Source organism: Vigna umbellata, chromosome 4 (genome assembly GCF_029865625.1).
Source record: "Vigna umbellata cultivar VRB3 chromosome 4, Vumbellata_1.0, whole genome shotgun sequence".
In the NCBI taxonomy this organism is placed as follows: Eukaryota; Viridiplantae; Streptophyta; class Magnoliopsida; order Fabales; family Fabaceae; genus Vigna; species Vigna umbellata.
The window spans coordinates 15,158,201-15,176,420 of NC_142168.1; the positions used below are offsets into that span (position 1 = coordinate 15,158,201).

At 39.7% G+C, this 18,220-nt stretch overlaps 1 protein-coding gene across 5 annotated transcripts; it reads left to right on the top strand.

Annotated features, from left to right (window-relative positions):
• The first annotated feature begins 461 nt into the window (after positions 1-461).
• On the top strand, positions 462-18,220 carry LOC124830288 (protein PIGMENT DEFECTIVE 338, chloroplastic-like). 5 transcript variants are annotated; one of them, XR_007028176.2, is made up of 8 exons: positions 462-1,459; positions 2,118-2,192; positions 2,273-2,344; positions 3,442-3,522; positions 3,645-3,742; positions 10,597-10,702; positions 16,681-16,729; positions 17,731-17,819. XR_007028176.2 is itself a non-coding variant. In XM_047303954.2 (8 exons), exons 1-8 carry the CDS (start codon positions 608-610, stop codon positions 17,887-17,889), a joined length of 1,512 nt encoding a protein of 503 aa, XP_047159910.1. In that variant the 5' UTR covers positions 463-607; the 3' UTR covers positions 17,890-18,220. The 5 variants fall into 5 exon arrangements, 3 of the variants coding, with proteins under 3 accessions (XP_087969604.1, XP_047159911.1, XP_047159910.1); XM_047303954.2 differs by having other exon boundaries at positions 463-1,459; positions 10,577-10,702; positions 17,731-18,220; XR_015786046.1 differs by lacking the exon at positions 16,681-16,729 and having other exon boundaries at positions 17,731-17,867.

Consider the following 18,220-nt stretch of genomic DNA (forward strand, 5'->3'; position numbering starts at 1 on the left):
GTTTTTTTTATGACAGTTAAAAACTATCACTATCAATTATACACAAAAAATTTGTGTAAACAAAATATGGTTTCCTGATTTATATTTATTAATAAAGTTAATTTTAGACGGGTAGAATGAAGAGAATTTAGCATAATTTTCAAAATTAAAAGACACATGTACATTTATCATTAAGGGTATAATCATATCTTGAGTAAAATTATATTGACATGCTCAGTTTTTTTTAATGTACAATTTTTTTTGTTTTTTAATATTTACATTAACTTGGTAAATGTACATAATGTCATATTTTCAAATAATTAAAAGAAATTATATACATATATATATATATATATATATATATATATATATACATATATATATAATATTTTTATAATATTTTTCAAATAGTTAAAGAAATAAAAAGTACTATTTACCTTCCCCAAGAAATATGAAATAGTGTAATATACTCTTATCCCATTTCTAAAATCTGTGTGATTGGCATGTTGGTGACATTCTCAACAACTTACGAACTGAAGGAAGAGAGAATGAAGCAAATGGTTGAAGAGGATACTCCAAAGTGGCACGAAACTTAGAACTGAACCAAACGTCAAATTGTGTCTCGAACATGACACTGATTCTTCGTTCTTGTAAGTCCCTTTTACTTCTCAACTCTTCATTACCTCTTAATCATGTCAGAAACCCTTTGAGGAACAAACAACATGCCAGCCCCGTGAAACTTCCATCTCCTAAATTTTGCCCTTTTTCAAATAAATTTACAATTTTGGGTGCTACCCATGTTCCACTTTGTTCAAAGAACGAGGAATTTGTGGTTGATGATAGAATCCAAGAGTTCGAAACGCTAGAGTTGCTGGACAAACCTTCACTGGTAACCAGTAGAAATGGGTCATCTTCTGAAACTGACGTGCACAGAGAGATGGATTCTACTGAAGAGGAGGCTTTGGCATTGGCACCCTTTGTGAAGTTCTTAAAGGGAGGTGATGATTCTGTGGTGGAGGAGAAGGAAGATGGTGGGGTGTTGGAAGGTTCTAAGGGAAGAGATGGTGTGGGTGATGAGTGTGGAGAAGATGAGAAGGGTTGTGCGGAGTACTATGAGCCCAAACCCGGGGATTTTGTGGTTGGTGTTGTGGTTTCAGGTAATGAGAACAAGCTCAATGTGAATGTGGGGTCGGATTTACTGGGGACAATGTTGACAAAGGAAGTGCTTCCCTTGTATAGCAAAGAGATGGAGCACTTGTTGTGTGATGTGAGTAAGGCTGAAGAGAGTTTTATGGTTGAGGGAAGGATGGGGATTGTGAAGAATGATGATGCAATGGTTGGGGGGCCAGTAACTGGGGGAACTGTTGTAGAAATTGGGACCATTTTGTTTGCTGAGGTTCTGGGTAGGACACTTGCTGGTAGGCCACTGCTTTCTACCAGAAGGCTCTTCCGCCGGATTGCCTGGCATCGGCTTAGGCAGGTTTTTGTCCTTCTTTCATTCTTTTCTTCCCTTACATATGGTTAGGATTTTAGGTATTGTAACTTATCTTGTGCTATTTGAGTGAAATGCAAAATGCTAGGTTATTAAGACTACCAAGATGACACAAGGAAGAACATATACAACAAAAGACACTAGAGTGACATGACACCAGCACAAAAAAACTGCAAATTCTAAAAGTTGTAGGACACATCATGGTTAGGATTAAGTACAAATAAATGGTATAAGACATCAATGTTTCAAAAACAAAAATCTTTCATTTAAATAAAGACATCAATGTTTCAAAATTTGACATTTTTCATTGTGAACACAAAAATACTATCATTTATCTAGTTATGGTGTCTCATCTATGTGAGTAAACAAATTCAATAGATAGGGTAAAATAGTTGAAGATTGTTGTATCTGACACTAGTATGGAAAACAATTGAAGATGCCTTTGATTCCTTGGTTTGAAAGTATTTTCATATATTGGTAAGTGAATGTTCACAAATGACTATAGTTATATGTGATAATAACAAACTTCAAAGCAATTATCTTATGCCAAATTGTTGCTCTAATCCAATTTTAAAACCTACAATGTCCAATAATCTGTTCTCGTGTCAATGAGATTTAAATCTTCTACTTTTAATGTCTTGGGCAGATAAAACAACTGGGTGAACCTGTAGAAGTTAGAATCACTGAGTGGAATACTAAGGGCCTACTGACAAGGATTGAGGTCTGTGCCATTGAGCAAAATACTTTTGTTCATGTATCATACAAGTACATAATTATCTCTTCTTGAACTTGGATATGCAGGGTTTGCGAGCTTTCCTTCCCAAAGCTGAGCTTATGAAAAGAGTAAATAGCTTTTCTGAGTTGAAAGAAAATGTGAGTTCAAGCTCTGTAATTTTCCTCCCTGACAAAAGAAAATGTAATATACAATAAAATCTTATTTTGGGACAGCTAATTTACTTATGAGCTTCTTCTGAATTCTGATACTCTATTATTGTATTATCTAATATTGAGTGGATGGACATATAATAATATTTATAGCTTCGCTGATGTGGATAGTGTTAATAGGCCCAATTAAAATTTTTTGTAACTTGGGTCTCCTTGAGAGTGACGGGTGGAATCCTCTATAAGCTACCCTGTTAATTTGTTGCTGTTTTTTAACCGAGAAGCAATTATCTTTTCAAGCTTTAGGCATGTGATAGGTTCCTGAATTCGAAACCTAATCAAAGACTCTCTCACTCACCAAGAAGACACAAGAAAGAGAGAAAACTGAATATTATTTCGAGTAAGAGTGTCTGTACAGAAAGAATTCAGAGGCTTAACCCTCTTCACAGGTCATAACCTGTCTACAATCAATGTACTAAAAAACTGCCCTCTAACTATTCAATCAATCTATTTATACAATTTCTCTGCCTTCTATCCTAATCCCCTTTTCCATTATATTCAAATACCCTATATCCTAACAGGCATGTCTTTGCCTTTAGAATGCGGCCACCAATTTTAATAACTACATCCTTAATAATAGGAATATTCGAAATTCATACAATTTTGTTCTGACATGTATTCAAAATGATATATTCCATAATTACTTTAGTAAGATCTCTATGTTTCTTCACTGGCTTGTATTGGTTTATTTTATTTTTTAATTTTTAAACTTATGCCAGTATATTAAATTTTTATGTATCATGATATATTATGGAGTTCAAGTGATGATCTCAAGTTGACTTTCAAAGTACTTTATGACCCTCATCTAGCTCGATGAATTTAATCTGCTTTTCAATTCTTATCGCTCGACATTTGCCTTAAAAGTTTTCACTACTTAAATGCATTTTTCCTCCTTATAACTGAAAATCCCCATCAGTTTGAACACATTAGATGTTTCTCCCACCATTCGTTGTTAATCTTACTGTGTTTTCTTCTGTACATTCGTTGTACTTCTTAGTTCTTACAACTATTTGATAATAATGGTATAGATTGGACGCTGTATGCATGTACAAATTATTCAAGTAGATGAAGCTGATAACAGTTTGATAATTAGTGAGAGGGAAGCTTGGGTCAGTATGCAAATCTGTCTATTTCCCTTGTTTCCTAGTTTCAATAGTCAGTGGACATTTTGTTTTAGTTGCTCTCTTTTGTCCTTTGAAATAGCTGCTACTATGTAATTGATACATTGCAGGAAAAGCTGTATCTTCGAGAAGGAACACTTCTTGAAGGGACCGTAAAAAAGATCCTTCCTTATGGAGCCCAAATAAGAATAGGAGAAACAAATAGAAGGTGAATGATATCTTGGATATAGATTGTTGGCTCTTCGTATTTTCTTTTTTGTCTGTTTGGTAAGTCATAGCATTATTCAACAGATTCACATTGGTGCAGTCCTTATTTTCAAGGGAACAATTCCATAGAGTATTGTTTAGATGCTTTCATGTTTCCAATTTCCCAGCTTTGATGTTGCCACTTGTGAAGATAAGAAAAGATAATGAAAGTTTATCTGCTTATGTGCCCTTGTGCAAAGCATGATGTTAGGTATTCAAGATGAAATCCCTAACGAGCTCTCTAACTCTCACTTACTTACACCAACACGGAGCAAAATAGAATGAGAAAGAATGGAATTGCATTCACACCAACAAATCAAGAATACAATGTTCACAGGAGCTTAACCTCCTTCACCTGGTCCTTAGACCGGTCAACTACATACAAGTCACTAACTAACTTTCAGAAACAAATACAGGGTCCTTATATAGACCCTGTTCCCGCCCTCTTAACTGTTATTCTGTTAGATAACAGTTAGGTATTATTCCTCACCCTTCTCCTCTCATAAACCCTCCAAGGCCTAACATTACTCCCCCCTTGAAAATCAACCTTGTCCCCAAGGTTGAATTCTGGGAACTGTTCTTGCATCATCACCCGATCTTCCCAAGTGGCGCTTTCCTCCCCACTGTTTTGCCATTCAATGAGTAATTGCTCTCTTTGGTCCCCTCCTTGCTGCTGGACCCTTCTATCTAACACTCTGCTAGGCAAACAGGTTGGGCCACTTTCCTGCAGATCTTTTGGCAGCTCCTTCTCTACCTGCTTCGTTCCAATAGCTAACTTCAACTGGGACGCATGGAAAACTGGATGAATCCTTGCGTTCTCAGGTAACTGCAACTTGAATGCTACTTCCCCTATCTGCTGAATCACCTTAAACGGTCCATAATACCTAGCTGCTAATTTCGGGTGCAACCTCACAGGCATCGTAACTTGTCGGTGCGGTCTGATTTTGAGAAATACCCAGTCATCCACCTTAATCGTAACTGGCTTCCTCCCTCGGTTAGCTTGTTTGACCATCGCATCCTGAGCCCTTGCCAAATGGAAACGAAGTTGCTGCAGTGCCTCATCACGCGTCTGCAATTCCTGGGCTACAGCTTCTACCATCGTTTCTCCCGGTACAAACCTGGTCAAAGTAGGGGGTGATCTTCCATAGACAACTTCAAAAGGGGTACTCTTCGCTGCTCCCTGATAGCTGGTATTATACCAGTATTCGGCCCAAGGGAGAATCATGTTCCAGCTTTTAGGCTGTTCAGAGCAAAAACATCTGAGATACCCTTCTAAAATTCTGTTGAGCACTTCCGTTTGTCCATCAGTCTCTGGATGGTAGGAGGTGCTCATCTGAAGCTGAGTACCCTGTAACTTGAATAATTCCCTCCAAAACAAACTGAGAAAGAGTGGGTCTCGGTCACTGACTATAGTTTTGGGTATCCCGTGCAACTTCACAATCTCCTTTACAAACGCTTCAGCCACTGTCTTTGCGGTATAAGGATGTTTGAGAGGAATGAAATGTGCGTACTTGCTCAGACGATCCACAACTACAAGTATCGCGTCGTACCCCTTGGATTTCGGCAACCTTACTATGAAATCCATGCTGATATCTTCCCACACAGCCTGGGGTATTGGTAGGGGTTGCAACAATCCTTGGGGAGAGGCTGCTAAATATTTGTGTTGCTGACATACCAGGCACTGAGTTACAAATTCTGTTACAGCCTTCTTCATTCCGATCCAGTACAAGGACTGTGCGATCCGGCGGTAGGTGCGGTATACTCCCGAATGACCTCCCGTCGGTGTAGTATGATGCTCAACCAGCAGCTTCGGAATCCAACTTGACTTGGCTGAGAGAACCAGTCTCCCCTTGTAATGCAACCTCCCATTCTCCATCGTGAATGCTGGATGTTTGTCAGGATCTTGGTTTAGGGCGGTTATAATTTTTCTAAGCTCTTCGTCCTCATCAACTTCCTTTACCACTTCCTGGAAGTCTTTCCAGTATGGTCTTACTACCATATTCAGCTCCTTCTCCCTTCCTGGAATACCCTCCTCGGTTTCCTCCTCCGATTCATCTCTTTCCTTTCTCGATAAAGCGTCAGCCACCTTATTAGTTTGCCCCGTCTTGTAAACGATTTCGAAATCGTAGCCCAGTAGCTTGGCTATCCAGTGTTGTTGAGCTGGGGTGGTTATTCTCTGTTCCAGCAAAAACCGCAAGCTTTTCTGATCAGTGTGCACTACGAATTTCTGACCCATCAGATAGGGCCGCCAGTGCTGAACCGCCAACGCCACCGCCATGAGCTCCTTCTCGTAGATCGACTTCCCCAACGTCCCCTCCGACAACGCCTTACTAAAGTAAGCTATGGGTCTTTTTCTCTGTGTCAATACAGCCCCGATACCCACCCCCGAGGCGTCACACTCCACTTGAAACTGTCGTGTGAAATCTGGTAGCGCAAGCACTGGGGCCGTCGTCACCGCCTCCTTTAATCGACCCATTGCTCCTCTAGCAGCTTCAGTCCAGACAAAGCTCCCCCTTTTTAGCATCTCCGTTAATGGTCGCGCTATCTTGCCGTAATCTCGGACGAATCTCCGGTAATACCCGGTGAGTCCCAAAAATCCCCTCAGCGCTTTTATCGTTCTCGGTTCTTCCCAGGCTAGAACCGCCTCCACTTTCTCCTTGTCCATTTCGACACCTCCCCCTGTTATTACATGGCCCAAATATCTTATCGATGTTCTTCCAAACTCACTCTTCTTTCGGTTGACAACCCATTGCTGTTCCTGTAGTCGCCCCATCACGAGATTCACCTGCTGCATATGCTCAGTCCAAGTCGGACTGTACACGAGTATATCGTCAAAAAAGACGAGAACGAACTTCCGCAGGTAGGGTCGGAACAGCTCGTTCATGGCACTTTGGAAGGTGGCCGGAGCATTTGTGAGGCCGAAGGGCATCACCAGGAATTCGTAGTGGCCCAAGTGCGTTCTGAACGCTGTTTTCGGAACATCCTCTTCTTCCATCCTTATTTGATGGTACCCGGATTTGAGGTCCATTTTCGAAAAATACGTCGCTCCCCCTAGTTCATCCAGAAGCTCTTCAATCACCGGGATGGGAAACTTGTTTGGAACAGTCACCCTGTTGAGAGCCCGGTAGTCGATGCAAAATCTCCAACTTCCGTCCTTCTTCTTAACGAGGATCACCGGACTGGAGAATGGACTTATACTGGGTTGGATAACCCCTGCATGTAACATCTCCGCCACCTGTCGCTCGATCTCCGATTTCATGACATGTGGGTAACGATAAGGGTGCACATTTACAGGATCGGCCCCTTCTTTTAAAACAATCTGATGTTTCGCCATTTTATTAGGTGGCAGTCCTGGAAATTCCTGGAATACCCCCGCATACTGTTCCAAAAGTTTCTTCATATCCTCCTTTTGTTCTCTCGTCAACTCACTTTCTTCCTCAGTCTCCCAACTTGCCTCTTTGCCCTCCAGACTCCAAACCAACGCACACGACTCTACCTCGCTAAGTTTCAGCAGTTGTTCGGGTTCTATCACCCTCCTCTCCAACCTCGGGTCTCCGGTTATGGTGCGTTTCTGCTCCCCTTGCCAGAACGACATGGTGGATTTTCCCCAGTCTACCGTGATCTCACCCAACTTAGCCAACCACTCCACTCCGAGAATCATGTCTACGCCCTTGGTTGCTCCGTCCTCGTCACCACCGCTCCTCCTCCTGACGATCGTCCCCACGCGGGGGTAGTCTTCGCTGCCGTCCATCCCATCAACCCTAGGCCGCGAAGAGCTTCCTCTACGTCCCGCGCAATCTTCATCGCCGTCATCAAATCGCGGGGATCATGTGGTCTCATCTGACACCGCAGCTCCTCACGTAACCCCGCAATGAAGTAACCTAACAATTGGTTATCGGAAAATTCCTTTGTCTGCCCCGCCAATGCTTCGAATTCTTTCACGTACTCCTCCACGGTAGTGGTCTGCCTAATCGCCGCTATTCTTTCGTAAATTCCCCCACGGTGGCGACTCTCGAATCGGATCAGCAATGCTTCCTTCAACCCCTCCCAGGTTCGATCAGTTGCCTTGTCTTTCCAGAACTTGAACCAGTAAGCCGCGCTTCCCTCCATGCTGATATGAGCCAATTCGACTTTCTCCGCTTCCGCTACCTTCTGAATCTCAAAGAACTTCTCCGCTCTGTTAATCCAATACAGAGGATCAGGTCCTTCGAATATGGGTAACTCCACCCGTCGTCTCCAATTAAAGCCGTTGTCTGATCGCTCTCCCTCTCTTCCCCCTCCTTCGTTCTCGCGCCGGTTCCCTCCATTATGGTTCACTGAATCCTGACTTTCATCCGAGCCTGATTCCCCTTGGCTGTTACGTTTCCCCATCAACCGTAACAATTCTTGAATGTCTTTGCGCATCGCGATCGATTCTTGGCGATTCGCTGCCGTCTCTGCCTTCAAACCGTCGACCGCCAACTCCAGGTGCTCCATCTTCCCCTCAACCTTGACCATTCTTCCCTCCATCACTCGCGCTTTCCTCCGATCTGATCCGGCAGGTCGGACCACTTTGTTAGGTATTCAAGATGAAATCCCTAACGAGCTCTCTAACTCTCACTTACTTACACCAACACGGAGCAAAATAGAATGAGAAAGAATGGAATTGCATTCACACCAACAAATCAAGAATACAATGTTCACAGGAGCTTAACCTCCTTCACCTGGTCCTTAGACCGGTCAACTACATACAAGTCACTAACTAACTTTCAGAAACAAATACAGGGTCCTTATATAGACCCTGTTCCCGCCCTCTTAACTGTTATTCTGTTAGATAACAGTTAGGTATTATTCCTCACCCTTCTCCTCTCATAAACCCTCCAAGGCCTAACACATGAACACTGGCTTAAAGAGTTGTAAGTAACCGGTAAAATGACAAAATTAGTTGTTTTTATTAAATGTGCAGTAATGTCTTCTGCACTTTAGGGAAAACACTGTTATGACTGGTTTGGGGAACATATATTATATTTCATATTGATACACAGAAAGTTATCTTCAAGATTAAGTGATCTCAATAATTATTACTGGAGACTGAAGTGTCTCATGAACTTCACTTTTTAACAAAATCCATTGGATGAGGTCCTTAAAATGAGAATGAATGTAAAAGAAGTAATGAACAATTTTTATACTCATGCACATATCTATCCCTTTTCTTTTTGTGGACAGAGTTGCATGTTAACACTCGGCAAGTGTACCGAATCGTATCAAGTAATAATAAAATGATAAGACCAAGTATCGTTTCCCAAAGGACTCACGACTTAGACAATTATGTGATTTCTTGATTAAATTAGACTTGTAAACAAAATCATTGTGTTTGAGTTGCGGAAAATAAACATGAATGCAAGTTTTGATCAATTGGATTGAAAGAAGCAACATAAATTGATGTAAAATATGGAATGATGATGTTGTTAGGGTTTCTGATTTATCCTATCCACTCTCATGTATTCAAGAATTCATCTTTCTTTATTATGTTAATGCCACTTTCTAATTTACCTTAAACCCGATGTCTCGGTGAAGAAAGCCTACTCCTAATCACTTGTTTACAATGTCTTGTCTCCCTAGCAATTATTCATGCATTACATTCGCACAGAAGCTTAAAGACAACCAGTCCTCCTATCCCTATGTCTAGGTAATATTGCTCTTGGGAGAATTTCCTCAGTTCTAGATATCTATATGTGTCCATATAAATAACATTAATGATCATGCAATTGAATGAGTTAAACAAAGCATGCATAGAGTATAGAAGAAAAACCCTAATAATTAATGAAGCAAAACATATATAATTAAGAATCAATTCAATACATGAGAGTTTCAAAGGATTACATCGGTTCCCCAACATCAATGGAGGTTTAGTTCACCATACACATGGTGAAACTAGATGAAAAACAATGAAAGAATGAAAGATAAAACCCTAGAATTTGAAGAAAGGAGCTTCCGCATCCAAAATCTGCCTCCAAGGGGTGAAGAAAGTGTGATTTCGCCTCTTTCTGTCCAAAGATACTAACCCTAGGTCGACTAAACCCTTATATAGTTTATTAAAATTTATAGAAAATAGACCCAAGCCCAAATAAATGGCGCTCAGCGGCACTTTTGGCGCTCAACAGTAAGTGCGGTTCTTCAGAATGACTATCAGCTGCAGTTTTAGCGCTTAGCGGTGATTGCGGTGCTTCAGAATGCCGCTCAGCGGTAAAAGTTGCGCTGAGCGGTGAATGCGACTCTTCTTTTGTGCACTTTTACTTCCTTTTCTGAGTTCAGCTCCTTACTACTTCAACTTCTTTCATCTAATTCATCTTAATTCCTGCCAAAACAAGGAAAACCAAGCCTAAAACCCATCCAACTCTCTTATTTCCAAAACTTAAGCAAAAGAATGATTTCAAGCTAGTTTCTAAGTCATAAAGGTTGTTTTTAATATCAAAATTAAGTATAAAAATAACGGTTTTTCAACCGTTATCATTGCACCATCTGAGTTTCTAGCTTGGCTGTTTTGTTGTTAAGAACTTAATTCAGTCATCCTATTGTTCTTATTTAACATCATTAAGATCTGCATATCTTTGAATATATATAACTTGAGCTGGCATTTAAGTTGTTGAGTTTAAATTGCATGGATCACTAAACTGTATGTGCATAACCTGACATTTAAAATTAATCTGTTGGGTACTTTCAGTGGATTGTTACATGTTTGAGTTTAAATTGCATGGATCACTAAACTGTATGTGCATAACCTGACATTTAAAATTAATCTGTTGGGTACTTTCAGTGGATTGCTACATGTTTCAGATATCACTCGAGCCCGAATTCCTTCCATCACAAACATACTTTCTGTTGGTGAGAAGGTTAAAGTTCTGGTCGTGAAGTCACAGTCTCCTGATAAAATTTCTTTAAGGTAATGGATTGCTGACTTTTTGACTGACAACTCTTATTGTTGAGTATACCCGTTTGTTACAGTTTATATGGTTATTTAATGAATCAGAAGAAACTTCTTTGCTAATTAAAATTCCAATTCCTACACTTTCCACTTTTTACACCTGAACTCCTTACAACATTAGGCATCACCAGGCTGAGAACAAGGTAATAATAATAAGGCAACTAATCAAAATAAGATAGAACGATATCCACCAAAAATATAATAACTTTATAAGAATATCATGTCTTCAGAATTTATATATATCACCTATCTTGAAGTTTGAAACTCCATCATCATGTGACCTCTTTGGATGCCCTTTGGTTCTAAAAGGCTCTTTCCTATGGATACATTAATTGTGTATTGTTTCATGCAAATTAATAAATCACACAAAATTATAGAAGCAAATCAATATTATTTGTAAAAATGGAGTGAAAGTAAGGATAGCTGGAGAATGAGATATATCCATAATGAACTGTTCTGCAAAATGGTTTGATCTATTTTCAAAATGTAGTTTTCCAAATTTTAGATGTGGTTGTGTTGTCACGCTTTGGGGATTTTTGTCTTTAAATGAATTCAATGGCACCATGTCATCTATGTAACCAACCTCACCAAGTGGGATAAATATTTTGTTGTTATTGTGCACCATCACAAATGAAAGAAAAAGACCAAAATGTTTGAGCACCATTCCAGTACTTCATGAGTTTGAGTGAGAGAATCTAGCCCAGTTACCTAATGAGATACGACCATTAGAAAAGGATTATATTAGTCCTTTCATCCACTCCTTTAACAATGCTTTCTTGCAAATTGAGATATATTAACTTTGCTTTAACTTGAGTGTGCGTGAACTCAATATACTCAAATTTTCTTGTTACTTTCCTGTAGACATGCTTTGTTTAACCCTTCCTTTCTCATAGAAAAGGATTATATTAATCCTTTCATCCACTCCTTTAACAATGCTTTCTTGCAAATTGAGATAAATTAACCCTTCCTTTGTTACGATCTAAGGTAGGGGTAATAATAAGGGTTGGAAAGTATATGAGCCGAGAGAATATTTAGTATAAGTTAATTAGAGTAAATAAATATAGTATAAGTTAATTAGAGTAAATAAATATATATTTAAGGAAATATTCAATATAAGATATTTATAATTAAGGATATATGCTAGGATAATATACGGAGAAATATTTATATTAAATATAGGGATATTTATATTAAATATAAGGATATTTATATTAAATGCAGATATATTCTAGAGGAATATTTAATAAGAGATGGGCGGGAAATAATTAATATAAATATGGTTAGAGTCCAGGGTTAAAGACATGCTTTTGATTATTGAGTTTTGTGACAGACATTATTGTCTTGTGAGGGAGGTTATGCTCTCTGTTAAATATAGTGAAGAAGATTAGGAGAAATCTCCCTTATGTGTTTAACATACACATAGGGTAGTTTATTTATAATGTAAGATAAGGGTTAAACCCTAAATACAGAATGGGCTAAGCCCAATTAACAGAAACACACAACTTAACATCTAACACTCCCCCTCAAGCTGGAGCATATAAATCATATGTTCCAAGCTTGTTACAAAGATAGTCAATTCTAGGTCCTCGTAAGGACTTGGTGAATATGTCTGCCAACTGGTTGCTTGAGTTAACGAACTCAGTCTTGATATCTCCGGATATGATTTTTTCTCTAATAAAATGACAATCAACTTCAATGTGCTTGGTTCTCTCATGGAAGACAGGGTTAGAGCTAATATGAAGAGCAACTTGATTATCACATATAAGTGTCATGTGAGTGGCATCTCCAAATTTCAATTCATTAAGTAATTGTTTAAGCCACACAAGCAAGCAAGTAGCAGATGCCATAGCTCTATATTCTGCTTCTGCGCTGGACCTTGCCACAACACTTTGCTTCTTACTTTTCCAAGATATCAGGTTGCCACCAATAGAGACACAATATCCAGAAGTAGACCTCCTATCAGAAGGGGAACCAGCCCAATCAGCATCTGAATAGCAAACGATTTTTGTATCGTTGTTAGGGCCATATAGCAAACCTTTTCCAGGTGATCTTTTAATATACTTCAGTATGCGAACAACTGCATCCCAATGGTCTTCACATGGGGAGTTTAGAAATTGACTCACCACACTAACTGCGAAGGAAATGTCAGGACGCGTAACAATAAGATAGTTTAATTTACCAACTAATCTTCTGTACCGTTCAGGATTTGAGAAAGGCTCCCCCTGATTTGGTAAGAGTTTGATGTTAGGGTCCATAGGTGTCTCAACAGATTTACAGTTCATCAACCCTGTTTCCTCCAAGATGTCTAACGCATACTTCCTCTGAGATATGACAATAGCATCATTGGATTGTGCTACTTCAATACCCAAAAAATACCGGAGCTTGCCAAGATCTTTGGTTTGAAAATGATGACAAAGGTGTTGTTTCATCTGATAGATGCCGAGATAGTCACTTCCTGTGAGAACAATATCATCAACATACACTATTAAGTAAATACATCCAGCACTTGAGTGGCGATATAACACTGAATGATCCGCTTCACTGCGAGACATACCAAATTGTTGAACAACACAGCTGAATTTACCAAACCAGGCCCGAGGAGATTGTTTTAGGCCATATAAGGATTTGCGAAGACGACATACCAATCCAGATGACTCCCCCTGAGCAACAAAGCCAGGCGGTTGCTCCATATAAATTTCTTCATGCAAATCACCATTTAGGAAAGCATTTTTGACATCAAGTTGGTAAAGAGGCCATTGTCGAAGAGCGGCCATGGCAATGAATAGGCGAACAGAGGTCATTTTTGCCACTGGAGAAAAAGTATCACCATAATCCAAACCAAAAATCTGTGTGTAGCCTTTGGCAACCAGTCGAGCTTTCAGACGATCAATTGTGCCATCAGGGCCAACCTTGATAGCATACACCCACCTGCAACCAACAACAGACTTTCCAGATGGTAATTGGACAAGCTCCCAAGTTCCACTTTTCTGTAAAGCACTTAATTCATCCAGCATAGCTTGACGCCAGCCAGGATGACTTAAGGCATCACCCACAGATTTAGGAATTGACACAGAAGAAATGGATGAGAGACAAGTGTAAAAAGATGGAGATAATCTGTGGTAACTAAGAACAGTATAATGGGGGGAAGGGTTACGGGTAGAGCGTATACCTTTACGGAGGGCAATAGGCAGGTCAGACTCATTTGCTGGAGCAGGAGGAGACACAGGAGGCGGCACTGGAAGTGAGTCATGAGGGAGACAATTGCGGCGACTATAAACCTGAAGGGGTGGTGGTGAAGGACGATCCTGTGGTGAAGGAGAGTCTAAAGAAGGAGACAAAAGGGGTGGAGCATCACCAGGAGGATCACAAATAAGAGGAATATCAACAGTAACAGGGAGAGGTACAAAACTAGAAGATAAATGTGTAAAGTAAAAAGAAGATTCATCAAAAGTGACATCAGAAGAGATAAAATGACGATTGACGGAAGGGGAAAAACACTTATAGCCCTTTTGTGACCGTGGAAATCCTAAGAAGACACATTTGTGAGACCTAGGAGATAACTTATCAAGACCAGGACTAAAATCATGAACAAAACATGTAGACCCAAAAACTCTAAGAGGTAATGGATGTAGAGGGTCTTGAGGAAATAAGATAGAATGAGGGATTTTGTTTGCTAGGACGGAAGATGGCATGCGGTTGATAAGATAACATGCCGTGAGAACAGCATCACCCCAAAAACGTGAGGGTACTTGACCATGAATGAGAAGGGTACGAGTTGTTTCAATAAGGTGTCTATTCTTGCGCTCAGCCACCCCATTTTGTTGAGGGGTATAAGCACATGGGGTTTGGTGAAGAATGCCATGAGAAGCCATAAAATGTTTAAACTGTTGAGAAAGGTATTCACGGCCATTATCACTACGTAAAGTGCGAATAGAAACCCCAAACTCAGTTTTTATTTCATTGAAAAAAGTTTGAAAAATAGAAAACAACTCAGACCGATTCTTCATGAGAAACAACCAAGTACATCTGGAATAGTCATCAATGAAGGTAACAAAATACTGAAATCCTAAAGTTGACTTAACACGACTAGGTCCCCAAATATCAGAATGAACCAATGAAAAGGGGGATGACGCTCGTTGTGAAACACTACGAGGAAAGGAACTACGAGTATGTTTACCTAACTGACAAGACTCACACGACAAACTTGATAATTTGGACAGACTCGGAACAAGTTGCTGCAGTTTGGCAAGACTGGGATGACCTAACTGAGCATGAAGAAGGGATGGTGACTCCATGATTACGCCAGCATGTGGAGAAGGGATGAGATGATATAGGCCATGAGACTCACATCCTGTGCCAATCATGTGTTTCGAACTCCGGTCCTGCAACCAAACAGAATCTTTGGTAAATGAAATAACACAATTAAGGGAACGAGTTAGACGACTTACGGACAATAAGTTAAAAGGAGACCCAGGGACATAAAGTACATTATCAATGGATATGGACGGAAAAATATGAACAGTACCAATACCATGAGATGAGACTCGAGACCCATCAGCCATCCGAGGGTAAATTAACCGGACATGACAAGGAAGAAAACAAGGACTTGTTACCAGTGATATGATCGGTGGCACCTGAGTCAAGGACCCAAGATCCGAGGGAGTGAGTCAGACCGACAAAAGGAGTACCTGTGCGTGTAACAGAAGCAGATGTAGTGGAACTAGAGTGCTGACGGTCCTCATACCATCTGAGAAATTCCTGAAAGAGTAAAGGGTTATTCATGGTATTTGATGAAGTAGGATGGTCTGCAAACAGTGATCGGGGAGGTGGATTAGAATTAGCCATTGCTATAGGTCGAAGAGGACGTCCATGAAGTGCATAACATCTATCAATTTTGTGGCCTAGCTTGCCACAGTGGTCACATTTTGGACGTCCTTTACCTGGTTGGCGAGACCGACTCCGATCATCAAGTTGGGCAGCCATGGAGAGGGAGAAACCCTAAAAATTCAAAATGCTCCGATTGACGCAACGACCACAGATCCAGAAAGAGGGCGAGGAGGCGATCACGGCGGTGCTGATCGGCGGCGGAAAGCTCCGGCGACGCGCCGGCACGCGCGGCGGCAGCGGCGACTCTTGCGGCGGCGCGTGGAGGCGCGTGAGAGGTCCGTTCGCCGCGATCTTCGTACGACGGTGGTCGCCCGGCCGAGACGCTTCCGATGGTGTGGTCGCCGGTCGATTCTGGAACTCCGGCGGCGGCGGCGACGGGGGCGACGGCAGCGGCGGCGATTGCGACAACAACGACAGTGATGGGTGCCGGAGACCGTGGAGTTGACTGGAACTATTCCTGTGCTCTAGATACCATGTTAAATATAGTGAAGAAGATTAGGAGAAATCTCCCTTATGTGTTTAACATACACATAGGGTAGTTTATTTATAATGTAAGATAAGGGTTAAACCCTAAATACAGAATGGGCTAAGCCCAATTAACAGAAACACACAACTTAACATCTAACACTCTCAAAGTAATTGAAGGAGGTTATGCTCCCAATTATTGTTTACCCTTGTTTATTCCAATATTACCATCAATAAAAGAGATTCATTCATCCATTGTTATTCGTTTATTATTCTATTACGTGTGTTTATTGTTCTGTTACGTGTGAGAGAGTGTGAAAGGTTGTATTTGGATAGTTTACGTACTCAGGTACGTAACATCCTTTCTCATAGAAAAGGATTATATTAATCCTTTCATCCACTCCTTTAACAACGCTTTCTTGCAAATTGTGATAAATTAACTTTGCTTTGACTTGAGTGTGCGTGAACTCAATATACTCAAATTTTCTTGTTAGTTTCCTGTATACATGCTTTGTTTAACCCTTCCTTTCTCACAAAAGTTGTGTTGAAGAACATTAAGTTGTGTTTCTCTTCATGGCATGCAGTATTGCAGACCTTGAAAGTGAACCTGGCCAATTTCTTTCTAATAAAGAGGTATTTATTTTAGTGTTTAATTTCTATGTAAAATGACTTTTTACATTTTCAACTAATGTGAAGTTGGTATGTTTTTTAGTTATGAAGCCTTAAAACTTCAAAAATGAAAAAGTACCTGGGTGTCGAACACCAATACTCCTCAAATACTTCAAATACTTCCATATATGTATCTTAACAGTACCCAATGTTTTTCTATTTAGATTTTTATGAGATACTTTGTGAGTACTTATTGGATACTTTGAGTGCTTGTGGACATGCATTTGAAAAGTATCCAATCCTACTTTTTAGGATATGGCTCGGTTACTTTCAAATAGTATCCAAGGAGCTTATCTTGAAACGTTCTAAGCAGTCATATTCCTCCTCATACTATGAAAGGAATAGGAGTACGTACTCCTCATTCATTCTTTCAAGAGAAACAAGATGGATCTATAAAGGGATGGATATTTGGTTCTTGTTCACAACCTCCAAATTTTTCCCAGAAATGTTGAAAGTCATTACTATATAAAAAAATAAGAGGCTAAGTTGTGGGACATTAGTGGAGGATATATCCTTATGATGATGGGTGTTGAGATTCTTGAATTGATAGAGTTCTCTTTCGATGAACCAAACCTCGAAATTATGTTAATTTTTGCATGATGGTAGTGGAGGAGAGGAGAATGATACAGTTAGCATTAGACAGTAATTTAACAATGATATGCATAAATAGGCTATTATATTTAGTTAATGCTTGTTTTGAGTTATGATATTGTAGAACCTATATTAGATTTTTAGCTAATTTTTACAAAAGTCTAAGTTTCAAAAAATTAGTGCTAAGTTGGGCTTAACAGATTTGAAGCTAATTATTATAGAAGTTAAAGCTTACCATACATAATTTTTGATTGGATAGCACCATAGAAACATTTTAAATGATTAGTGCATATACTAGTTTATTTATTTGTTTAAAGTTCTTTGGTTTGAGTAAGATTGATCTTGGAATATGCTTGTTTCTTTGGTGTCTAAAGAGAGTATTTCTGGAGGCTGATATGATGGCCAAGAAATACCGGGAAAAGCTACCTCCAGCTTTTGTCTCTCAACAACCAGAAAGCCTTCAAAACAGTGCCCTGCCGTTTGAAAATGAAGCACTTTATGCTAACTGGAAATGGTTCAAGTTTGAGAGATAACGATGAAACAATTAACCTTGAAAGCATAGCATTATTTCATGGAAAAGCTTGATTGACAGAACCAGAAATTGAATGGCACAAAATGTTCTAAAAAGGGTCTTTCGTTCTTTGAAGAAAACATTATGAGCTTTATAGCGTACGAGCTTTTGATTCAGTCAATTTATAAGTTGATTGCATCCATTGCAAAGAACACAAGGTATGAATGTGGTTTCAATTTTTTTTCCTATTCCTTTTTGACCTGTTGATTAATAGGTAAATTCATGCAGATTCTTAATTTTGATGTAAGTTATATTTACATGTATTCACTTCAATTTTGATGTTTTCTTTTTCA

Excerpts from the sequence above, each read along its gene's own strand:
- LOC124830288 (XM_047303954.2), top strand. The coding sequence starts at position 608 with ATGACACTGATTCTTCGTTCTTGTAAGTCCCTTTTACTTCTCAACTCT. Across the intron at positions 10,703-16,680 it reads CCTGATAAAATTTCTTTAAG|TATTGCAGACCTTGAAAGTG; the intron begins GTAATGGATTGC and ends CATGGCATGCAG. Across the intron at positions 16,730-17,730 it reads AATTTCTTTCTAATAAAGAG|AGAGTATTTCTGGAGGCTGA; the intron begins GTATTTATTTTA and ends TGGTGTCTAAAG.